This window comes from Spea bombifrons, chromosome 5, assembly GCF_027358695.1.
Source record: "Spea bombifrons isolate aSpeBom1 chromosome 5, aSpeBom1.2.pri, whole genome shotgun sequence".
NCBI classification, from domain to species: Eukaryota; Metazoa; Chordata; class Amphibia; order Anura; family Pelobatidae; genus Spea; species Spea bombifrons.
In genome coordinates this window covers 20,244,163-20,270,517 of record NC_071091.1, presented here as the reverse complement: position 1 = coordinate 20,270,517, position 26,355 = coordinate 20,244,163, and the positions used below count along the sequence as shown (strand labels likewise).

Sequence of the window (26,355 nt, the reverse complement as noted above, 5' to 3'; positions counted from 1 at the left end):
TGGTGGAGTTCATAAAACGACACTTGAACATCCTGGACGTGCTCAAACTCACTATTCCTTTCAGTGCCATAAAACATTAATTTATGTATTAAATAAGTAGGAAAGAATAGGGAAATCGTCACACAAATTTATTATATCAAACAATATTCCAAATGACTGCCTTTCCTTATTTTGGACAAACATCACTGCAAGGAAATAACGCAAAACAATACGCTTCCAGCCTTAACTGCAATTAGGATCTCGTGCTTTGCACAATTGCATTCTGTTTATGACTCTTAGTGCTTTGAGGAACATCGTTAATACAAAAAGTGCTGCTACTACCTATGAGTAAGTGAACGTGGGGGGCAAGGTCAAAATCCAACGTTCTCACGGGATACTGTAATGGCACGACCGTCTTAAAAACGCGTAACGTGCCAAGATCTCACTTATAGAGAAATTCTGAAGATAAACGTTTATCAAATTACCACCATGTGCAGGATGCGAACAAATAGAATTAGATCTAATCAAATTTTAAGCCATGAACTGATCCACAATTAAAGTGGCAGTGCTTTTCACAAGTGATTTAACCCTGCGTGTGTCTCAGGGATACGGAAAATATCATCAATCGTAGTTGTGAAAACAAATCAGATGGGAGCGGAATGCAGCAAATCCAGAACGCATTGCACAACAAATTGGACTATTATTCTGACATCATTCCGATGCAGAAGGAAAACGTAAAAATAAATTTGTGACCTATATTTCTATTTATCATACAAAAAAAAGGTTTGAGATGGACAGCGGCTTAATAGCCTCTCCTATGGTGAATCCTTGCTTGGGAGCATTTTAAATTTCACCCATCTCGTGCCATTACAGAGGAAAAATCTCCATCGACATATCTGTCTGTCCCTGGCCACAAGGGCAGTCTAGAAGCGAAATACGAGGCAAATTTCATCTGCACGAGTGAACCAAAAACCCCAGATGTACGTTTCGGCCCCAGCAGTGGGGTCCGGTCGGTATCCTTCTAGGCACAAAAGAGCAAATACTACTAGTGCAAAATATTTAGCAAATATTGGGATATTTAATGCCTTTTCTAATATTTGGCTTATTAAGGGTTAACCTATACTGTGTAAGGATGCATCCACTAATCAGGAACATGCTAGCCATTTAGTCTACTTAGGTTTTTGCCCCAAAAAAAACAAAACTGCAAAAAACTCCCCAAAAAAAAAAAAAAAAAAAACAAGCCGATAAGCTTCTGGTAACACCGTAACACTCAGTCTATGGCCATATGTTAAACTGCATGTATAAATAGCCAGTGTCATCAATGCTTCAAATCACAGCAGCTCAAGGGGGCAACTGCCTCCTGCTCGCTGCCGGTTTATTTCAGTATCGGGTCAATCCAGCCAAATAAAAAAGCCCACCTGATCAGGAGCTAATCACAGACTTAACCCACTCTACTCTATCAGAGTGCAAAACAATATAAAATACAAAGAAAATAGAACTGCCACTCGAAAGGATTTTGGTGCAGAGTTCCTAGGTTCTTCACTATGCGAAAAGGAAAATAAATGTTTGTTATATATTAATTAAAATGTATAAAATGCCATTGTATTTAAGGCTGTAAGTGCTTTAACATGAAACAAATAGTTCTACGCAGTGTAGAGAAATAAAACGCTTGCCTTATCTTATGTTGTTGCTTGATATCACATATTACAGGACTGTATTGTAAAAATACACAGACTTAAATCCCACTAAAAATATGGACTTTTTAGTACGGGGAATAGAAGAGCTTCGTTTTCCAACCTATGCTTTCTCTGCCACAAGCAGGCCAGCCCTGTCCAACGTGTAAGCTTTAGACTTCTGAGGCCTACAAAGTGCAAACGGCCTTTAATAAACTCTTTAGAATATAATGCGGCTTTAAAGCATTTTCAACGTGAAGTCTCGAGGCCAAAAGAAAAACACTTAAGAGCACGTGCTGCCCTCGGCGTCGATTATTTACATGTATCCGCTTGACGGTAAATCCGGGTAACATTTGGAATCCGCAGCATGACGATGATGAGGGGGTATACGTGTGGCCGAGAGGGTGTTATTAACCACATCCATCGGTGCAGCGTACGCTTCGTTCATGCTTCCTCCACTTAAGCCATTTTGGAACTGCTAAAAAAAAAAAAAAAAAAAAAAAAAAAAAAAAAAAAAAAGAGAGAACGAGAGAGAGAGGGAGAGAGAGAGAGAGAGAGAGAAATAAAGAGAGAGAGAGAAAATAAGTGGTGCATTGCAAACGATTTACTATAAAATGAATATATTGTAAAAGTGAAGAAGTATTGTACCTTTCAGAACTGACGACATCAAAGAGGATGTTACCCAAACTTATTCCTAAATACGATATCTTATGTTCAAGTAATTATGGTTATTGATTAAAATAAGCAATATTTCCCATCTAATGGGTATTCCATAAGAGCCGCCATCTTTACTTCCTATTCTCAGGCTCTGTATGATTAATAGTTGCCATTATGTTATCTCTCCCCTGTTTATAATTGCTGATTTTTGCTTATGGGTACAGGCAGTTTTTCCGAAGGGAGATAAACTACTTGGTATACTATCAGTTTACACTAAAACGGCTCCCATTAACATAGTTCTTCATTACACAATAGGAATTCCAGGGCCGGGGAAGGCATGTTCTTTCTTGAAACCTGAGATAATACACTCATTTTGTCAAAACAGCCCTTATGCATACAATGATGCTCCTCATAAGCTTTTACGGCACGAGAGGTCACTTGTACAGATGTTACGTTTCCGGCAAGTTGGCTTACTCAAGAAAAAGTAACAAATGCCCCAAAAATTAATAATAACAATAAAAACTAATAGTAATGGACAGCGTATTTGCATTCTCCTTTGTCAATTAATTGACTACAGCCTGGCGGTAATTAAACAGCCAAACTTACATCCTACTTCACGGGTATACATTTTATTAAGATTTTACACAAGGCCTCATATATATATCTACTTAAGTGAAGGCTATAGCTATGTTAAGATATTCTAGTTGCAGACACAAAAGTGTGTTTTGATGATCTACATATTTCTATGTAAAGTAAGTATATCTTAATGCAGTATGTTCTGATTCTGATTTTCTGTTTAGTACCGAGCGCTGCTTACCTTGTTTAATAACTGCTGCTGTGTGGGCATCACAGTGTCATACTGTATTTGATTGAGACATGATGGCTGGGGTTCCTGTAGGCACTGGTACATTGATACAGCACCAGTATAACAAGCCTGCGGAGTCATCAGAACAGTCTGTGCGTTTAACCCACAACTCTGGATTTCAGGGTTCTGTGATAAACACTCCAGAAAAGTGTCCAAGTTGGAAGACGCAGGGTAAGCGGGTCTTTCCACATTTCCAAGGTCAAAGTCCATCTGCGTAAGGTTAGAAGGTAGTGGCACCATGGGCAGCGGCTCCTGGTAAGGCATATATTCCTGTTTGCAAGTATAAGGAGCGCTGTTGAGTTCAGGTTTGTAAAAGTCTGGAGCAACGTTGTTCATACTTGGAACGTATTCCTGCGGCTCCTGGTACGTGGGGGGCACACCGCTCACAGAGTTCCAGTTTCCCATCAAACCATTGACTTGCATGTGTTTCATTTTGTGACACAGCTGGTGCGACATCATTTGGTTTGGCTGCTGTTGAAGTAGTTGCGGCGTATCCAAGCGATCTTGTGCGATGCCGGACGGGTCTTGTACACAAGGCATTTCCTGGATGTTGTTAACAAACATGCAGTCTGGTTTTCTATTCAGAGAATCCTGAACATAAGTCAGAATTTCATCTGCCACATCAATATCTCCAATATCCGGAAATTCAAACTCGTTCCTAAAAAATGCCTCATCTTGCTGGATCATCTCCAAATCACTAAAATCGATGCCAAGGCTTCTCATGATGTTGTAAATATCATTAGTTTTGCTCTCGTTAAAGATTTCTGTATTTTCAGGAGCGTGCGTTAAATTTGTCGTCTGTGTAGAAACTCCGTCCTCTCGTTTGAGATTGTTATTGGCTACTGGAACACAATTATCTTGCCAACTGCTGGAAAAGTCGCTGAGTTTGTCTCTAGCATTTGTATAAAAGGTTTCAAAGGAAAAATTATTTGGAGCTGGAGGACTAATGTACACAGATTCGCCTTGTCTCATGATGGCACCCAAGAGCGAAGCCGGGTTTACAGGCGTTTCATTTATTGAGGCTTTGGCCGAGGAGGTTCCTTTGACAGAGGAACTCTTGGATTTACTTTGTGTGGGGTCTATTATTCCTTGGAAAGGAAAGGAAGACTCGTACAATACCGCCTCGCCGGTTGCAAACATGAAAGGCAGCTGACTGCTTCGTTTCCGTAGGTGCTCTGCTCCTTCTTCTTCACTAAAAATAAAATGTAGACACAAAGTGGAAACACATCCCATCAGAAGCGGTAGGGACTAATACAGCGTGGGGCTGGCATAGGGCTATCCTGAATCAAAGACCAGGCCACAGCGTTATTAAGGTCTGAGTCTTCATATCGGTTCATATAAATACAATGGATAATACATTAGATGTTTGTTTTTATTAAATAGCCAACGGCTCCATGAATAAGGTTAAGACCAAATCAGTTTATATGTATTTTGGATTCTTGTAAGAGTAAAATAGTACACACAGAGCACTAATTGATGACAGATGGTAGGAAGACGATGGAGCTGTGTGTTCTTGAAAAGATGGGGAGAAAGAGACCTTGTCCTTCTAAACCCCTTTACATTATAAGTTAGGGTTAAGGTTCTACCATCTATGGGCACTATTTCTAGCCCCATTGGACCATTCATGTAACATACTAGCATTCTAAAGAGGACCCTCTAACAGTTGTCATGTGATCAGAAACAAGGATTTCTTACATTGTCTTAAGATTTTAGTGCAGTTTATTTGTTTTAGAAGCCAGACAATTTGCATGAAAGTGCACAACGGTGATCACACAGGTAAGCTTTCAAACTTACGTCAGGGGCCTTTGTGTAGCGATGATATAGTCTGGCCGTCCATTTTTGTAAACAAGGCGTGCATTCGCTTGGACCCAAGCCCATCCGTTTTCTTTAGTGAGGAGTCTGAATATGGTCATGCCGCTTTCACCGGTCTTGATCACTAAAAAGTTGGAAAAATGGTCAGGCTCACAGGTCACGGTTGCTTATTAACCAAGAAAAGGTTAAATAAAAAAAAATAAAAAAATAAAAAACAGGTTCGATCTGAATTTTTTGTGTCTTGCAACTTACTTCTGACATGATTCTCTGCGCAATAAAGCATATCAGCAGCATGAATAAACTGATAGCCGGTTCCTCTCACACATAACTCTGCTTCCGTGTATCCCAGGACAATACTTCCTCTGTTGGGAAAACATATATAATGTAACATGGAACGGTACTGGTCACACCGATCTAATGCGATGGATTTATGGCTTAATATGCTTGCAAATGAATTCCTGTTAGATAAGCATAGCAGGAGAACAGAGGGGTCTTTCAGGTAGGTTGGGGGCCATTGCTAACATGGGAGACACCTCTGGCTTATAAGGATATAGCACTATAGGAATGACTGAATTCAACATATAGCCTTAAAGTATCTGTTTAAACAGAAATTAATAAATTAAACAGGCACGATGATAACGTGATGAATGCTTACTTCGCATCACAACCAATGGGAGTGAAGTCCAGCTTGTGCTTTGTTCTGAAGATTAAGTTTTTGGTTCGGATCTCCAGGATGGATGGAGACTGCAATGGAGTAGCTAATGCAAAAAGTGCAAGCTGAGGAGGAATAAGCGACCCATCCTTCCCCTTCTTATTTTGTCCGTGCAGAAACTTTAGACGTCCTTGAAAATTCATGGCCTGAAAAAAAATAAGAAATCAAAAACAGATAGATTACCTACCTGTGACTCTTTAGGTATAGAATGTATGGAAACACAAAGTCAGTGGAGGTTACATATAAAAAGTGATCCTTTTCATATATTAGAGTAGCAGGTCACCACATCTATTTATTATTAGGTAACATTTACATTGTTCAATAGTCATGGTGGGCTTTTCCATAAAGAAGCGCCGTGGGTTTGTGTTCCCATCTACTTTTTAATGTCTTCAAAGCAAGAGGGCAAATAACAGAACAGCACGGTAACCCGATATGAACATACCAAAAATCCAGAGGAATTATCCAAAAGGCATCTTAACCTGCAGACAAAATTTCTCTCCATGAACGATGAATTCTCCGGAGGAAGTTGCTCGGGTTTGTAGCAAGGTTGTACCACCGGGAAGTCATTGTCATCTGTAAACCAAATTAGTTTATTAATCGAATCGTAATACAAAAGTATAAAAGAAATTCAAATATTGACCTTTTTATGTGTTTCTGGTGCGTAACCAACATTAGGGCTCTGTGGACGCATCCTGATCAGAGCAAACGTTATAACTAGTATGACTAATCCAAATTTCACGAAATTGGCACGCAAAATGTAAAGCTAGAAGATAGATCTGACCAAGAGATCTACTAACGCAGCTTATATCCAAGCAGCATGTTTTTAAGAACCACCTATCTAATCTATTTACAATATTAATATGCTTTATTTCAGTTGTCAAAATAAATAATGGCCTTTCAATTCCCTGAATCTTATGGGCATCACCAGCATAAGCTTGCAATCTAGCTTTTGGCAACCTCAGCCCTTCTAACATGGCCAGTGCGCTAACATTTTCCGAAGGCTGACATTTTTAAAGAGTATTTTAAACAAAAACAGACATTAATATTTCATAATCCCATACAAGTTCAAAAAGGAAATTGCAAAATATTCAATACCCTCTGAATGTGCAAACATAAAAATGTAATTTGTCGTACTTAAATATGTGAGAGCTTCGCGATTCGACATTAAAGGGATGCAATCATGAACAGGTTTCTAATTAACTTAAAGCATATAAAAAAAACATACTTTAAGTTAAAACCAATGGAACTTTACATACTGAAATAGCAGGCAAATATAAAAAAGGAGACCACAAATACTTCATTTCAAGGCTTTCATTTGGATTATCTGAACAGTGGCCTTCATATTTTGACCACCACCAGAACCCCTATAGACCTGAATACCTATAGACCACAAACGCATTAATACTATCCACATGATAGAAGACGCTCACCCTGGGACCTCTGGGCAGTGTCTGAAGGCTGTGCTGGGTCTAAAGCCCAATGAAGCTGCTGCTGGAACTCGAGTCGGTCTTCTGTGTGAATGAGCTCAAATACACTTTGGTGAATGACATCAGACTAGTATTGGAAAACAAAAAGAAAAATGATGTATTAGTTATGAGTTACACAAGATGTGACATGATTCTTAAGGAATGCATTTTAACACACTGCTAATTTGCAAAGACTTAGTTTATTATAAGTCATCAATACATGCATAAGCAGAAAACAGGCCAAATCTCCCAATGCTGGCAACTATCCATTCTACTAGGTTTCATTTAGCCAACTGGTCCAAGCTATGCCTAAATAGGTACTCAGAACCAAACAGAAAATATTGACTGGGCCACACTGTACATCTGAAAAGGTGAAGAGTAATTCCAGTAGCAGCTCTGATACTCAGAAACATGTCTTCTTTTTCTAAATCATTCCCTTTCAAAATTAACATTTTCCTAGCATCATTCCTGTTCTGAAATGCTCTCCATCATCCTTACATAGGCTGCCAACAAAGACATACGACACTGTATCAAAAGGAAAGCAACAAGGAGGAATAATCACAAGAACCCTGAACACATTGTATACCCAAAAAGTGAGGCTCTAATATATGTATGTATATATAAAATATATGTTATAATATACTATATATAATTAATCAGTAAACATAATTACCTTTATATAAGTTTATTTAGTGCAGTTAACCACACCATTTAGTATCCTGCCTTAACATCCCTACCAAACTGCTTTTGATTACTTAATGGCTGGCAAAGACAGTGTGTGCTTGGCAGAAGAGTGAAGAACATGTTCCAAAATAGGAACAGGATTAAGAGCCTGAGGAAGAGGTGCAGAATTTCTGATAAATTAGTAACACGTTATTTGGGTTCATTCCTTTGGTTATTCTACTGCCTGAAAAAAGAACAGCTAAGTCTTCAGTACAGTAACGCTTACAATAAGTGTATTCATAGTTGAGTAAGTAATGCGACTTGGCCATTTTGTTCTGCCGCTCTTCACAACCTCATCATCGCTGACCTTTCCTACAATGGTGGTTTGGTAAGTTTCCGGTACATAGCTGAACTGCACTTAACATGCTATTTAGATTGAGTTATTACCGAGTGGGATATAGTAAATGTCGTGTTCCATTAGACAAAGATGATACATGAGCCTGAGTAGATTGTCAGGAGCATTGCTTGCAAACCAGCAGGCAGGGGACAAGTAAGCAGTTAGGCTCCCAAGGCACACGCAGAGGTTCAGTAAATACAGGGAAGCCATGTTTATAAGTCATCGCTACTGATTCAGCTAAAAGCACTGTTTGTTTGTCTTGCCCTTTTGGTTTCAGATGTAATCTATCTTGGAGAAGATATTAGTCAAAAAGATAAACCTTTGGTATTTACAAAAACAATTCCTTTTGGCTGAAGATGTGTTTATTTCCTCGTACATTATGAAAACACTCCATTTGTTTCTGAAACTACTTCATTAAAGCTCTTGCATTTATAGTAAATGCCAATTACTATTGCACCGACGCCCTTGAAAATCAGTAAAATATATATATTATAAATACATTTTAAAAAGCTGAAGTGGATTCTTTAGAATCATGTGCCACAGGAATAAAATCACACATTATTCCTGATTAGATGATTAGATGAAAATACTGTTGAACTTGGCTTCGAACAGCATCATCGGTGCCAGCTGATACTAAGGAAATACCAAAGTTATCAGAGTCATAGTATTTAATTAGAACTTCACACGCAACTTTTTTTCACAGCGTAGACATTGTCCTGGGAGAATAATAGGGCACAGAAAATGTTTAAAGGGACAGCCCCTGAGCAAGGGACCACTCAGCTACCATGTGCATTAAAAGGCTGTGGCTTCTCTTTTAAAGTGTTAGTCAAATGAAACAAATTAAATCGCTTTTATTAGGAAGATAACTTTGCATACAGAAAGAGTTGACTCCTCACAAATTTGCAGGTCTGATCTCATAGTCTTGCTTAAATGTAGAAGGAATAGTTTAATGTCCCCAACATCCTCATTAAAGAAGAATGCATATCAAAGTACTTGAGTATGCACTTAGCACTTACCTGACCTAGAAGTTGCAGTCCTGTTGCTGCAGCTGCCCTCTTCCTCTGGGGTCTTCCATTTCTTGCCCCTGATTGGCTGCTTGAAGCAGCCAATCGGTGGCAGGAAAGCACTCCCTCTTAAATCAATGTAAGCGCTTCCCGTGAACAGTTATAATGCATTAGAACAGACAGGTGAGAATCCAATGCTCTGGCTACAAAAACACTATAGCAAAAAAAACATACCAAAAGCACAATAACAGTTATATCAGATCACATACTTGCTGAAATCCCAGGTAATCTTGAATGGTGGATGAAGCAAAAAAGACAAGGCCATCTGATGCCACCACCAACACGAATCCATTCAGGGCCTAAAAGAGTAAAATACGTTAGGAAAGAATTTAGCGATAACGTTGTCTCTATGTCTATGCTCAACTTGAATTTCCCTCTCTCTCATTTAGTTACTATACATGCATAAAATTTTTCACATTAGTTTGGATTTCCAGGTAATAAACAATGCACATCTAATGCAAATAAAAACTGCCAATCAATGACTTCCTTGCCTTTGGAAACATGTAATACATCTGGGGTGTTCCTCTACCTTCAGCATTTACAGGCCAAGGTGAAAGAATTCATCACTTTGTATTTTTTGTCTCTTTTTTTGAATGTAAAGTACATGAACTATAGCCTGATTAGGCGCCCTCAGACTGCAAAAACCACACTGTAAAAGCAGACAACCGATATTACTTAAGGAAGTAACACCTTCCTAACACCTTCCACGCAGCCATTTCCACACCAAACACTTACATTTATTTTTTTGGGGAGATTTCAGATTTTATGTTCATTAACATCCCTTAAATACAGTACATAAAAAGGTTTTCAATTTCGTGTCAGAGTTTAATTGTCACAATGTTCTCCTATACACCACACTATTGTATACAACAATCTATTTTAAATTTTCTTTTTGGGAGGTTGGCGGAGCGTTCAGAACTCTTCTAATGGATCTGTTGTTTATTACCAGAGATCCCTTCTGTGATCTCCCCTGTGATTAATGGCTACAATGAATGATGTCATAATTACATCATCCTTAACTTTTTTTGTTCTAAAATGTTTTAATTTTAATCATTTGTATTTTATTTCTTTTGATAACTTTGCGTGCTTATCACAGAATCGCTGGCACCTGCCGTTAGAGGATCTCCCACACATTAGCAAAGAAACATGTCGCATTGTGAAGGTGCCGATGGACAATCTTCTTTACATTGTGCATACATGTGAGTTGTTATACATCTGTTAAGATGTAACATTTTATCTTTCCATATGTATAAGTATCAATTTACACCGGCCTAGGGATTAGGGGATATGGGGTCGGCAGATTGCCCTCCAAGGCGATGAGGCTTCCTGGTGGTTTGGTTCTCAATGAGCGGATTGGGGAGCTCAGAGACTTCCCTTGTAATGGGCTCAGCTGTAGCTAGTGCTTTTCTTAGTTTGAATCTAGAGCCTCCACCATGTTTTATATTATCACCAAATAAAACAACTTGTAGTCTCTGTTTTAGTGTCACAATGGAAGATTTTTGAATGGAAACGCAAAGCAACCTATTTTTTCTGCTAGCTGCTTGGGGTGAGACCATGGGGACAAAGTAACATTTACGTGATAAACAGACAAAACGGCTCCTTTGTGATAAGGCACGAAAGTTCATTTATCTGTAACTATGATCAACGTAGCCTATGCCTTGTTGATAACAAACAAAACATGTGTAATTTGGCAGGATGTCCAAAACATTCTGGAGATTAACTTCCAGTAAGAGGCTTTAACAGAAGCCAAAATATGTTGGACAGTTTAACTATTCTATTTCAGGTTACTCAATAACAAAAAATAGCGCGTACAGACAATAAGGTACTTTCATTCTAATACCAAGAAGGGAAAAAGCCTTAATCATCAATATATATTTAGGGATGTCAAGTATGTGTAGATGAAAATACATTAGAATCATCAGCCAAAAGTTCCTTCTACGCAGCTCCGTATCATTCACCTATTATAGAACGTAGAATCTATTACAGAATAACAAGAATAAATAAAATAAAGTTTCAAATACCCTGTACTTTTCTGGCTCTTACTGAGACTCATCTGAACCGTAACAGCGAGGATGCTATTTATTGCCTCTGCTTATTTTTCTGTTGCAAAGTCTAAAAAACTTTCACTCGAAAGATGAATTAGGGAGATCTAGTTCTGATCTACTAGATCCAATCCAAGTGTTGTTTTTTGAAGGCAGCCGTAACGGAGCGCCAAAATAATTTACATTAAGGGAAGCTGCCGATTAACCAGATTATTCTTCTGTTTAAAGCGGACAGGCGGGTCAATTGGAAAGAATAAGCAACTTCAAAATCTCAACTTTTTTCTCAATAAAAGAAGCGCATTTTTGTGTATGCATGCTAGTTATTTAATAGCTAAAGAAGCAAATTGGAAATTACGCGGAAGTAAGCACATTTTTATCTTAAATCAAATTTTTTTTAAAATAAAATTAAAAACAAAAATGCAAATGAAAAAGAATATCTTAGCTACATCTGTTGGCTGTATGACTGCATGCCGCGAGATGACTTAGATTTTCCATGTAGTTAAAGCCCCAGTGTGTGCCTAGAATATGAAGAAAATGTTCTAGGCACGTAATTTATTTAGGAAACATTGTAAATTGTAAAGGTTATTGTTTCTTACGCAGCCTTTTAAAAATGGTAATGGAACAAAACAAAAAAAAATCAAAGATGATCATTTCTCAAAATTGCATTAAATAAGCCAATCTTTCATAAAACCAAAAGCTACTTTAATTTAATGAGATATAAACAGCAACGGAGACTTTAGCTCCAGACCAAAGGCCAAGCCAGGGGTATTGTGCTTATATTTCCTAATGACTATTTTTCTTCAGTAATGAGGGGTGAAGCATTTATAACACGGCCTGCTTTTACTCAGCGCTAGGATCGGGGAGTTAAATATTGACACTGCGACTGCCTCTGCAAATAAAGACATAATTAAAATCCTACCCCACGTGTCAGCCCGAGATCTCACACAATGGGGGGGGGAGGGGGCTGGAGTTTAATGTTGAAATTTTTTTACCATTATTTCGAGGGTTTCCAAGCGGACACATCTAAAACCTGTCATTAATTTATTCAGATATTTCATAAAAAGAAAGAGGAACTCCTAAAGCTCTTAAACCCAGGCACATGACACATTCTACATTAGCAATGGTGTTTTAGCCAGTAGCCCATACAAACCTTCCCATCCTTTATCACGGAACATAGTTGGTTTGATAAGCGGACAGAACTCATAGATATCCTCTTGGTTGTTCGGATTTAAAGATTCTGGGCCACAATCGGAAGCTTTTTTTGTGTTTTACTTGCAATTCCACATAAAACCTCTGGGGTGTTGAGAGCAACCAGGCAGCTTTAAACTCAGACTGTTCTATTCTTTTTGTTTTTCTATAACATTTAGCATGTTTTTTGTCAAACGTGCTTTGGGTAATTTTATAACTGGGCCATGTGGCTGTACCTTCCTTCAGGTTACTGAAAGATGCAAATCCTATGTTCATCTCAATGCTCCAGAGCAAGTGGATTATGCTATGGAAGCAAATGTATAAGGAACAACTTGCTAATGCTTTATTAATGTTTGGAAAAAGTACAGTGTATAATATTAATGACGATGGAAGCAGGGTCTGTGATAAGTGCAAGTATTAAGTGTATTTTTAAGTGCAAACTTGCCCTATGTCCATTAGCAGAACACAGGCAGGGTCTAACAGTAGTGCAGGTGTTTACACTTGTTACACTGAATAGCTGTAGCAACATTTAGTCTGTAATGAGCTTCTGCTGTGGCAGTACCAGAACTTTCTGCTTAATTTAATTGTATGTGTAGTGGTTAATATATAGGAATGGTGCACGATAAAAACGTCTGTGCATTTCAGCCGTTACCTATCATTTTCCAAATTTGTGCCTTAGAAGTTGAATTGCTATCTTGTGAGTGTTACACTCTTCATGCCTTTTGCCAATATACTTGACCAAGAAACGCTGTAAATGATTGTTAAAAAATACTGCCTATTTGTATGTGTTTTATCTGTTATCTTAGTCTAGTTAACTAGACAAGCACCCTGACTCCTTATCATATTGCACGTGGTTAGCAATACAATGGCTCTTCATTAAACTACTGGAAACTCTGACTAATAAAAGCGTATTGAGAAAAGGACTTCATAGAATTGTCATAAAGTATTAGCTCAGCGTGGGGTTTAAGCAGGGAAAGTCACCCAAAATATCACATGACTGACAACAAAGGCAGCCTCCAGGTCTGCAGATAAAAGGACGTTTATTGGAACAAAAGGAGATAAAACAAGGTTTTTGCCAACGCTGACCTATATTTCTGTACTTTATGCTTAAATTGAAAAATACTTTTTCCCCTGAATTTCCCCTTAAAGTTAAACATTGATATCACCTTATTTGAGCAACACTGTGCTGATTCATTTCCTTTACAGCCCATGCATGTTTCAAAAGATGACTTTTTAGATAACTGATTAGGGAAGCATTTCACCATAATGTCTGGCAATGGCAATAAAAAAAAACGTACTGTTGATTGTGCTACATGTCTTTATCTAACTTGCCACAGAAAGTCAATTCTACGTACCCTTTAACAAATTTAAACGTGTTCTTGAAAGATACGGTACAAGACTATCCACTATTATTAAATGTTATCAAAGAAGGGAAGCTACTTACAAAACACAAAAAATACAATGAAATGTCCCAAGCTTAATAGATCTACTCATTAGTACTATTTTCCAGTTTAATATCATTTGTGCAACTTCTGGTAATCAACCATAAAGTGAATTCTAGATATAGTCATGTTGGCTTCAGGCACATTCAATTCAAAAATGGTCCAAAATAAAAATAAGTCCCTGCAGGTGTAAAACACTAATGCCCACATGGTGCATTTAAGTTGGGGCTGCAGGACCTACTTAAGAGGCTGCCATCTACTCTTGCGAGAGAAGGAATATGACATCATATTCTGACAAAAGGACACACTGGGCAGGGTAGAGCACACTTCAGAGGCTGCCAAGGCTTAGTAGTGTAAATGGAACTACTACAGATCAGATATGTCCGTTGTAACCAGAACAGCCTAATCGTGCCCTTGAGTGCGATCTGCTCTTGGTTTTGTGGCAAAGGGACTGCTGCTCTACCACAACCTGCCACCCTAGGCCAGTACAAGCTGCTTCTAATTCCTATACATATTCATATAAGTAGTTATGGTAGGTTTTTATATGAAAACTAAATAAAAGTAACCGATTTACAGATGTTTTCAATATTTTATTCCCCATCTGTCCATGAGAGGAACAACTGAAGGATACAGGCCAATTTTGTTGGCACACATGCAATGCGGAAAAAAAAAAAAAATGGAGAAGAATGCAACCTTACTTTTAATGGATGGTAAAAATACTATCCCTAACCAGCATACCCTTACACCAGCATCCCATTTCAGAGTTATTTATACACTCCGACTATGTAACTCTTAATGTGCTAAAACAAATATCTAATCACTTTATATTCCAAAAATCATTTTTGGTTTCTTTATAGATTTGTAAGAGTTCATCACTTTATAGGGCATAACATCACCTATACATTGTATTAACCAGTTAGCTAGATAGGTAAACCACACTCTTAGGAGAAAATGCTGTTGGGAAGTGGCTAATAGTAAATAACAGTAAATGCACCTGTAGCAGAAGCTCTCCCTCCAGTGAACGCAGGTCTTCTCCTTGCTTCACCGCTCTGCGATTGTCGTTGATCCCATTGGTGTCTGTCTTGGATCTCTGTAGCGACACTGCATGGGAAGAAAAACAGGCTGGATTATTAACGTGCTGAAATACCACTGCAACTAGGGCAGGTGTGCAGCTGCTTGAAGCTGTCTATCAGCAGGCACTTGTAACCACTATATTTAATTAACATGTTTTTTAATTACATGGAACAAAATAACATAAGAAAAAGCTGAATTGTTACAGCATCACAAGCAGTAAATCACACAGGCATCGGAGTCTGTAAAGATCAGCACTGTTTGGTTATGATGAATGTCACTTAGCAGGAGATATATGAGAAAAGAGACAACACGTGGGTTGACCCTACTGGTCTACTATGTCTATCAACATTACCCAACAACTGTGGGGGAAGCTGTTTTGACTGGGCTTATTGGCAAACACAACAGAGGGGGTGGTAGGTGTTTGAACGATAAGAATGCACAGACCTCTCATCTTATGTTTTAACTCAAGAGTAATGCCACTTTTTTTACTTTCAAACTCTTGCAGTGATACAAGGGTGTATTTACTAAAGGTTCTGTGGATGCACATTAATAACCTCAACCTCTGCAGTGTACCAGGTGCTACATTATGATAAGGTAGACAAAGGCTGTCTAAATACACAACACATACAGCACATGACATATTACACCCTGTCATGTTGTCTTTTCAACAAAAATAAAGCCAAAATGTAGAAGCCATTTCAGGTTGTATTTACCTAATTTTTAGAGCTGCTAAGGAAAAGATGATTAATTATGTTATGTAAAACCGTAGGATTCAAAAAGGGTGTACTTTCTTCACATGACTAAACATATTAAACACATTTAACAATTTTATGTCAAGACACGGAGGCTCATATTGTGCATTAACCCTTTCTTTACTCCCAACAGCAGCAAAGAAAAAATACATTGGTAGAAAAATAATGAACAATAAAGTACACCATAGCTCCTCCCACAACATCTCCATAGCCATATAAAAGGGATAGCACTGCCCACAATCTTCCTCTTTCTTTGCTGCTCCCATACAGCAGATAAGTACCTTTTTCGTGATTCATTTACCATTTATTGTTTGACTGATTCTCTTTTACCTTATTCGTCCGGACCGCGGGGTTTCCCCCCCCCCCCCGCGGTCTGTTACTCCTATACTTGTTTTAGTAGTTATTTTCTCTTATTTTATTTGGTTATTTTGCGTGTTTTGTACTTTTGTTTCCCCCTTTATCGTTCCGTTGTGTCCGTTTCCCCGCTTTTTCTCGGCGTTTCTCCCTTGCTCCGGTGCCTCTCTTACCTGTGTTTCGGGCATCTGTTTTCCCTGGTGTCCCTCTCGCGGCTTGTTTCCGCCGTTTTACTTCACCGGCGTCCATCGTATCTGGTTGTCTCGCGCGTTGCAGGCGTCATTGCCTGCTCGCGCGGCTGCTCGTCTGCCGAGACTCCTCCCATTCACATTCGCGGGCATTCTGTTCTTGTCCCTCGTGTGAGATAGGAGCCTCGGAGCGAGCATAGTTGTTCTGAGCCGGTGCAGGCGTTTGATTTCTTCGTTTTGCAGGTTTTTCTCCCGTTTTCGCTTCTCGATTACTCTGTTGTATCTCTCTCCTTAAAGGGGCATATCCCTATATATCTGTGTAGCGTTTTAGATATATATTTTCATTATGGCTGGCCGTCAATCTCCCTCTGGGGATTTATCTGCTCAGGATCCCTCTGTCAATGAGGATCATAACCCTGATATGGCAGTTTTTGATCCCTTACAGGAATTAAATAGTTCAGTCTCCCTGGCCATAGCCTCTGCCATGTCTTCCATGACATCAGCTTTATCTGCCTCCTTGACCCAGGCCATTCAGAAATCTCTACCTGGGCCTTCTCAGGTTCCAGACCCCCCTTCTGATTCTGTCACTAAGCCCCCTGGGGGTAGGAAGGTCTCATTTAAAACACACCATACAGGTGTTTCAGCCTCCAGAACCTCTATGAAGGATGATGCTAATTCCATCACTGAGTGCGTTCCTCCTAAACGCAAGCGAGCCCTTACCCGCCGGGCAGAACAGGCGAGGAAGTGGAAATGTGCCAGAGCACAATCGTCTAGTTCGTCCAATTCGGACGCTGATTCCTTTGAGGAGGCTTGGGATTCATCTGTCTCTAACTCTGATATAGAGGAGCAGATGTTTACTGATTCGGGTCACCCCTCTGAGGTCGCCGCGCAGGCAGGGACATCTCAGGTTAACCAACCATCTAAAACCTCAGACTCTACGGTCCTTGACCAATTTGGGGAACCTTTTTTCGATCCTGAGGAACTCCACCATCCTAGATCGGCTGAGTGGTTACCCTCCGATCATGTGGCCCGTTATTTGCAATCCAGGGTTCGTAAGCCCCTGAGTAAAAGTTCGCGCAGCAAGCTCCGCGCAGAATGCCCCCGGCCTATCGTTCCGGGTAAGGTTTGCGAGACCCCAGTTGTTGATCCGAAGATGGTTCAGTTCCTGGCCAAAACAGGCTGGAATCCCCGCAGGGGTCTGGAGTCCGCACTCAAAGCCACGCAGGACAAACTGCTCGACATTTTCGGTCCCCTGACCAAAATGTTCCAAATTATCGAGGACTGGGTGGAATCTGGTTCCCCGCCTGATCCCACTGTCCTTAGGGGTTGGATGCAGCGCGCCATCTGCATCGCTGGCAATACCAACACATCTCTGTCTATAGAGCGGCGCAAGGCCATTTTATTCAAAATCGAGCCTAAATTGGCCAATCTGGCGCTTACCGAGATGGGTAGTGACGCCCAGGGACTGTTATTTGGAGATTCTTTTATTAAGGATCTCGGCCGCTTCGTGGGGGCCTTTACCGCCTTGGACAAGGCGCAATCCTCTATGAGGAAGGTTTTTAACCCTCGGGTCTCTCCCAGGGTCGGCAGAGGCAGGGGCCGTCTGTCCGGCCGTGCTTTCCAGGGTTCCTCTCGCTCAACCCGAGGCTCCTACTCTCAGTCCCATTTCCAGCGTCCTTCCCTCCAGGATGCCTATTACTCCAGACAGCCTTTCTTCCCTCAGCGAGGCCGCCCGTGGCGGGCAAGAGGACAGCGGGGATCCCAGCTTTCTCGCCGGCTTACCGGTAAGTCTTCTTCCACCTTACCTTTCTTCCCAGTATCCTGTAGGGGGCAGACTCACCCATTTTTTCCAGGCCTGGCAGTCGATAACGTCCGACGCATGGATTCTTCAAACGGTGAGCGGTTATGTCATAGAGCTGGTTTGTTCCCCTCCTCCATCCTTCCTCCCCCCTCCCTTCCATTTTTCGCAGCACGACGCAGCTCTGGTGGATGCCGAACTTTCCTCGCTGGCGGAGAAACAGGCGATAGAGCGGGTTCCCCCGAACACTCCGGGTTTCTTCAGCAATATCTTCCTGGTTCACAAAAAGGGAGGTGGCCTTCGTCCAGTCATCAACCTTCGTCATCTCAACTGCTACATCCGTTACCGCCATTTCAAGATGGAGGGGATCCATCTTTTGCGGGACCTCCTCTTGACAAACGATTGGATGATCAAGATCGACTTCAAGGATGCTTACCTCACGGTTCCGGTGGCGCTGGAGTCCAGGTACCTTCTTCACTTCCGTTGGCGCAACATATCCTGGCGCTTCACTTGCCTGCCTTTCGGGCTCTCTTCGGCGCCCTGGTGTTTCACCAAGCTGCTCAAGCCGGTAGTTGCTCTCCTGCGGGCCCGGGGCGTCCGCATGATCATTTATTTAGACGATATGCTTATCATGGCGCAAGACAAAGACGTATTGCTTCTCCATGCCCAGTGGACGCTGGACCTGGTTCATCACCTCGGTTTCCTTGTCAACATGGAGAAATCCCACTTGGTCCCGTGCAGACGTTTGGAGTTCCTGGGGTTCGTCGTCGACTCGGCAGCAAGTGTTCTTCGCCTTCCGTCTTCCAAGATTCATTCTATCAAGAAGGAACTGCGGAGGGTTCTTCGTCTACGAGCGATCACGTTGCGTCACGTGGCTCGTATTATCGGCCTTTTGGCTGCCTCCATCCAGGCGATCTTCCCGGCCCCACTTCATTACAGGGCCCTCCAACGCCTCAAGATTCATCATCTCCGCCAAGGAGCCTCCTATGCGGATCTTGTCACTCTGGACGATCTTACCTTGGCGGAACTCCGTTGGTGGCTGGACAACATGTCAGCGTGGAATGGCAGGGCGATCTTCGGCGTGAAGCCGGACCTCTCCATAGATTCCGATGCCAGTCTTCACGGTTGGGGTGCGAGATGTGGCGACGTGTCCACGGGAGGTCCTTGGTCCCAAGCAGAGTCGGGACTTCATATCAATTGTTTAGAGCTGCTGGCGGGCTTGTTTGCCATCAGGAGTTTTTCCAAGGATTGCATCAATTCTTGCATCAGACTCCGTATGGACAATGTCTCTGCGGTGCGTTATGTCAATTGCTTGGGAGGCACTCAGTCGGCCGTGCTGGCGAATCTGGCCAAGGACCTCTGGTCTTTCTGTCTGGAGAACAACATCATGGTGCAGGCGGAATACATTCCCGGGCTCTCCAACACGGTGGCGGACTGGAATTCGCGCTACCTTTCGGATGCCAGCGATTGGACCCTAGCGAGATGTGTCTTTTCATCTATTATGGATCTGTGGGGTCCGCTCCACATAGATCTATTCGCTTCGCGTTTGAATTCTCGTCTCCCTTTATTTTACAGCTGGCGCCCAGACCCAGACGCCCTGGCGGTGGACGCTTTTCTTCAAGATTGGTCGGGAGGCCGGCAATATGCTTTCCCTCCGTTTGCTATGATTCCCAGGACGCTTCTCCAGGTCCGCCGTCAGCAGGTCTCCGTGGTCCTTGTGGTCCCCTTTTGGACGTCCCAGCCGTGGTTTCCCAGCCTCCTCGATCTGTTGGTTGCGATTCCTCGTCTGCTCCACTCTCCGGTCCCTCTCCTTCTGGGTCCCTCCGGGGAACTGCACCCTCTTGTTCAGGATGGCAGCCTTTCGCTCCTGGCGTGTTTGATCTCCGGGAGTCCAGGGAAGCCTCAGGCCTTTCGGTCTCAGCTCAACGACTCCTGGCGGGAGCGTGGGCTCCAGGCACCCACAAGTCTTACCGTGCAGCCTGGCAAGCTTGGGTTTCTTGGTGCGTGGAACGGAACTTGGATTCCTTTTCAGCCCCTCTGACCTCTGTTATTCTTTTCCTCACTCACCTTTTCGAACTGGGTCGCGCCTATCGCACCATCAACCTCTACCGGTCTGCCATTTCTGCAGCCCATCTGGGTTTTGATGGGGTTCCTGTCGGTAAGCATCCGGTCATCTGTCGTCTCCTTAAGGGAATCCGTCTTTCCAGGCCGCCTCGGCCTAGATATTCCTCCACTTGGGACGTTTCGGTGGTCCTAAACTTGTTCTTGTCTTGGCCTCCAAATTCTGAGCTCTCTTTGAAACAATTATCGGCTAAATTGGCTATGTTGTTCTGCCTTATTTCCTGCAAACGTGTCTCGGACGTGCGGGCTCTTGATTGGAACGCCAGGTCCTTCGTCCCTGAAGGGGTTCGCTTTGATATTTCCCGGCGTACTAAAGCGGCGATCCGGTTCGTTACCTATCCGGCTTTCCCGGCTAATGTGGCTTTGTGTCCGGTCGCCTGCCTCCGGGAATATGAGGCTCGTACTTTGGGTTTTCGTTCCGAGGCTTTTCCCCATCTGTTTCTCTCTTTTCGTTCTCCTCATCCTCCCGTGTCGTCTACGACCCTCTCGCGCTGGATCCGTTGGGTTATGTCCCTGGCGGGGCTCGACGTTTCCCGGTTCGGGGCTCATTCTACTAGGGGCGCTGCGGCATCCAACACTCTGGCGCTGGGAGGACGTTTAGAGGATGTTCTCCGCGCTGCGGACTGGTCACGTGAGTCCACTTTTAGGGAATTCTATTTTAAACCTATTGAACATGTATTTTCCCAGGTGGTATCTTAGCTTTAAACTTGCACAATATGAGCCTCCGTGTCTTGACATAAAATTGTAGGATTTTACTAAAACATGACGTAAAGTCATGATTTTATGAAAGACACGGAGGCGAATATTGTCCCGCCCTTTTTATCTTTTTTCCCTCCCGTTTATGTGGTATTGGTTTCGTGGTGGATCTCCTGTGTCTCAGGTTTGTTCCTTGTCATTCCTTTGTGTCTCTGTTATATGATGTATTTTTTTCTTTAGTTATTTTTTGGTTTTCTTACCTTGTGGTTGCTTATGTCTTTCCTTCTGGGTCTGATTATGATGTTTTATTGTCCTTCAGACTGTCCTGGACTAATGCGCTCCACATTCTGTGTTCTCTGTTTTTCAGGATGATTCATTTGTCCTTGTTTGGGGGTCTGCAGTTCTGGCGTGGAGTCGTTCTCGTCGCCCAGGAGTTTGATGTTCTCCGGTTGAGTTGCTTGTTTCTTCGTTGGATTCGACACGTTTTTCCGGCTTTGTGAGATTGGTCTTCGGCGCAGCCAAGAAAGAGGAAGATTGTGGGCAGTGCTATCCCTTTTATATGGCTATGGAGATGTTGTGGGAGGAGCTATGGTGTACTTTATTGTTCATTATTTTTCTACCAATGTATTTTTTCTTTGCTGCTGTTGGGAGTAAAGAAAGGGTTAATGCACAATATTCGCCTCCGTGTCTTTCATAAAATCATGACTTTACGTCATGTTTTAGTAAAATCCTACAATTGTATTTTATGGCAGAGTGACAAGATCACATATATGATGTAGCAATAAAGCCATGATATGGCTATGGATGTCCAAGACGAAGGGGGGAGTTCTTTCCTCAAAACACAAAAAAAACTCCATGGGGATTTTTTTTTTTTATCGCATACAAAACAACTAAGCCATTTTAATGTAAACAATTTACCGTCAACCACATAAAAGTTTTGCATATTAAAGGAGGAATGTTACCACTTAAACAAAATTTTGAACATCTTAAATTGCTCTTCAGTGGGATCATTCCAGGAAAAAAGACCCCCAAATATTACCCAAGTCAATAGCTCGCCTGTATGTGGCATGAATGGTGAGTATTGTTTGGAGCTGCCGGATGCACTACTGCATTCCCCAAATCCTGAAGATACCGTTCCACTTAGACCAAACATTAACTGCACTTACTAGAACGTTACACAAATACACTTTAGCAGATCTGTTTTATTATTTCCTCTGAAGGGGAAACAGAATCTAGAAGAACCATTTAAGAAGCATTACAACAGAGCTGTACAACAGTGAAAATGGGACATAACAAGAGGTGCATCACAAAACAATTTGGACTTACAGAAACAAAAGGGTACTGCTCAAACAAGCTTCTACGGCAACAACCTATCAGGGTCTACTTTTCTGGCACAAACAGTTAAGTGTAAATATATTTAGAAAAAGGCAAAGTTTACATGATTACATATTTTTGGGAAGGGCTTGGACACTCAATGGCATGAGGAAATATGTTTGTAATACTGCATTTAGTAACAAGTTTTAAATTAAGCTGATTAGGTGGAACAACCCCTACAAAACTGCCTTTAGTTATGTTGTAAAATCATGTTGTAAAATTAGAATGTCCTGTAGAGTGTGTGTATGCATGTGTGTATGTATGAGTGAGTGCGTGTATATATGCGTGAGTGAGTGATGTATGTACCTTGCAATCCCATAAGATGTTACAAGAAGCCAGCCGGCTTGGTTTTAAACAGTTAAAATTTAAAAGCACTCTGACATACCCAATTTGTGAATAAAGTATATTTATCAAAGACATTCCTTGTAATGGAAATTGTAATACAAAACCAGGCCAGAGACCCTCTTTCACTTAGCATAATTAAAGAAGCATGGTATGGGACCACCTGAATTCTTCCAATAAACTTTTTTTTTTCATGAGCAATTGAACAATAAAAACAAATACTTCTTTTCATGTCCCGGGCGGTGATATAATCACAGGAATTAGATATTTATTTTATAAGGTGATTGCTAAGTGGTAAAAATGGCTTTTTTCCAGAACGACCACACACTGTGTTATACATTTCGCTAGATTAGGTACTGAAGAATGAGTAGAGTACACTTCACAGCTAGGAATCTAGTACCATACTTCGTGCTCGCCACAGTACTGTCTGATCATAGAATTCTGTAAAAGGACAGTCTAGCGTCTCGCACCGTTTAACACAACTTTTTCAAGTATAGGAGTAGAGAAGTGGACAAAGAGGCAAACGCACAGGGTATTGTGAAACATTTCTCCATGCCGTTGCAAGGGGGAGAAAACTCGAATGTCTCTGACAGCCCCATTTAAGAAGAATTCATCTTAAAGGAGGGTCAACAAGCTTATTTTGGATCTAGGAGCCAGCCAAACATGCAGGAGCTAGCTTTTTTTTCCTGCTTTCCCAATAATGTTATTTTTGTTTATTACCACTAGGCCTGCAGTTAAAGGATGTTTATTGTGGCAACATGACATAAAACACATCTTTCTTCAGGGCTGCACCCCTTCATGACAAAGGGTAGTTTACACCATAAAGACTTTTATGTTTAACCATTATTCCTCTTTTTGTGTTTCAGCGTACCTGCCAAAGATTAAATACCTTCAAAGTTTCCTTAAACCATTTTCATGCTAATATTATTTATTGCGGCAAATACATTGACTTGCTTAAAGTCTCTCATAGGCTGTGCTGCCGAATATGTTTGCGCTTCTAAACATGTAATCATGTAATAGTACACACACATATGTATATACTGTACATACACTTATGCTTACGCCATACTGTAACAAACACCATACACCAATATACAGGCACAAACTTTCCAACAACATACACACACTCACTGGCTAAGACTACACATATATAAAAATACGTACTATAACCCTATGCATACATATTGGATCTGGCACTACAACACAGTAGACATACTCACTCTGGCAGTTTACTTTTACACACACACTAGCACTTTACATTATACACGCGGACTGCAACACTCCAGTATACACACACACACATTCTTTTTTTTTTTTTTTATTTATAGTTCTTTTAATACACACACACACATTCACATTCTGACCCCAGCACTATACATATACAAATGCACTTTTACTCTCTTGCCCCGGAAAACCCTGGTTGCCAGGAAGTGGTTTCTAGTCTTCATGGTGACCTGAGGTTTGTCGAGCCCGGTCTTAAAGTACTCTGAACGCTTGAATTTGTATCATTAATATGCGTTCATCAGAAATAAACAAGAATTCCTCCGTATTTTGTCACTGATTGGCTGTATGAGGCAGCCAATGAACAGCACTCCCACTGAAATCAGTGGGAGCACTTTCCATGCATGCCAGCACTGGAGCTTGCCGGAAGGTGTGAGTATATTGCACGTACATTGATATTTTTCAGGCCAAAAACAGCTTGTGCATAAAAAAATAACTGGGGTGGAGAAACAGGCAAATACCGGTACATGTACATGGCAGGGTTCTGTCCCTTTAAAGTGTACACTCCGCTACCGTGTGTTAAAGTGTTGTCTTTTGGCCTGTTAGCCGGTTCAACAACATAAGCAATTTCACTAAAGAAAAAATGGTTTTAGGAACGTTCCTACTTTTTTTCTGCACGCATATTATAAAATCACTATAATAATTCTAATAATATTCTAGAAATATTAGCAAACACTACTATAGATATAACTTGCACCGAATAGTGGTTTCTAATCATGAAAGGAAAAAAGGATCATCACACACGGTAAAAGATCCACGCTTGCAAGTTGTGCAGAAGGGCCCTGTAGTGATGACAGACGCTTAATATTGTTGCATCAACAGTATAAATGATTCAGGACTTCAGGGAATCTAGCAGGGTTTAGCAATCCACTACGCTTCCAACAGCATACTGCACTCTCAGGGATCAGATGGTGATGTTTGAAAGCATTTCCTAAGGATTCATCGACCGTGACTTGCAGATGTACGGTAAAAGGTCTGAAACTGCACGTCCTTTCATTCAGGAGGCTGGGGGAAAGCGGTTCTCCTTTGCTGAAGACAAAAGTAGTGGGAGGTTGCTTTAAGGGAAAATAGGACATGAAGCATGCCGAGGAGAAGCCCTCCCGACAGCTTTTGTGAAAGAGCTTGTTTAAAAATGTGCCCACACACTAAAACCGGCGAAGTTATGCTCCACGCGTGTGTTCACCGGAGATAATGCAGCTTGAATTGTAACATGTTTAGGATGTCTTTAAAAGTAATGGAAATTGAACTTGGGACATATACCACTTGGATATTACAAGCAGAGCCCATACCGGATCCAACAGAAAATGAATGGGGGTTACATATGGCAGCATACGCAAATACAGCCAACTTCACCTTTCACTGGAAAAATTAGCTTGCCTTTAAAGGGGAACTACTGCCATGGTTTATTACTAGAATAAAAGAATGAAAGGTTTTTTAATTATTTTATTTGCATATAAGGCATTTGTAAGTATTCTAGATCTGTTATCTTAGCCCAACATACCAGACAAAGACCATGACTGACAACGGCAGCCTCCAGGTGTGCAGACAGAGGACGTTTAATGGACCGGATTCCCCTTTTATTTATTTCCCAGCTATTATATGAATGTGGCATGTAGAAGATACCAGCACAGTAAAAGCATCAATAAAAAACCACAAAAGGTCAAACAAACAAAGCTCAGAACCGCTCTTGGATGATGTAGACTTAAATATACAAAGCGTTACTAACTTTTCAGAAAAGGCAAGCTTGCAATATCACGTGCTTAGCTTGGATTACGCTCTTTTCTTTGGTTTCTTCACTTGGGGGGAAAAATATAAATGGAAATTCCAAATATATATATATATATATATATATATATATATATATTTGGAGAGTACAAACCATAGAATTGTCAGAAATTAAGAGCTAAAATGTATGTAGAATTCCACAGGATAAAAGTTAGAGGCATTCTAGCTATCTTATTCACCAGGAAAAAGGATTGGGGGATTCTGCAGATTCCCCCTCATATACATTTACCTTTTCCCACGCACAGGTATTTTCCCTGGGTGCGATATACTTACCACCGGTCAGCCCCAAATCTGGCAGGGGGGGGTTGTTCAGATGTGCTGAAAGAGCTCCCAGTGATTTTAATGCCACCACTTAGTAGCCAAATCAGTGGTAAGAAGAAGAACACAGTCTGTTAAAAAGAAACATGGAGGAGGGCTGCATCCCCCCCACCCTAGTTTGGGAAGAACGTCTATTAAAGTAGCTACAGAATGTTTGAATATGCATTATTGGTTGGTTAAGTTCTGCGCATTAACCCTGAAGAATAACATATTTCGCATTTTCAGTGGATAGTTCCGGTTTAAAGTCCAACGGAAGATAATATGAGCTCAATATTTATATTGCAGGCCCTCATAACAGAACAGAGACAGAGG

The 26,355-nt window shown here is 41.2% G+C and overlaps 1 protein-coding gene across 2 annotated transcripts in view; it reads right to left on the bottom strand.

The window, feature by feature from the left end:
• Positions 1–1,202: 1,202 nt before the first annotated feature.
• Positions 1,203–26,355, bottom strand: part of AHR (aryl hydrocarbon receptor) — a 56,008-nt gene continuing 30,855 nt past the window's right edge. Inside the window, exons 3-11 of one of the 2 annotated variants that reach the window (XM_053466841.1) lie at positions 14,955–15,061; positions 9,498–9,587; positions 7,129–7,252; positions 6,141–6,271; positions 5,642–5,844; positions 5,239–5,348; positions 4,969–5,110; positions 3,127–4,366; positions 1,203–2,130 (exon numbers count right to left, since the gene is read on the bottom strand). In XM_053466841.1, coding sequence (XP_053322816.1) covers positions 1,969–2,130; positions 3,127–4,366; positions 4,969–5,110; positions 5,239–5,348; positions 5,642–5,844; positions 6,141–6,271; positions 7,129–7,252; positions 9,498–9,587; positions 14,955–15,061 — 2,309 coding nt within the window. In that variant the 3' untranslated portion in view covers positions 1,203–1,968. The remainder of the gene's footprint in view (positions 2,131–3,126; positions 4,367–4,968; positions 5,111–5,238; positions 5,349–5,641; positions 5,845–6,140; positions 6,272–7,128; positions 7,253–9,497; positions 9,588–14,954; positions 15,062–26,355) is intronic. The other variant, XM_053466842.1, reaches the window with a different exon arrangement.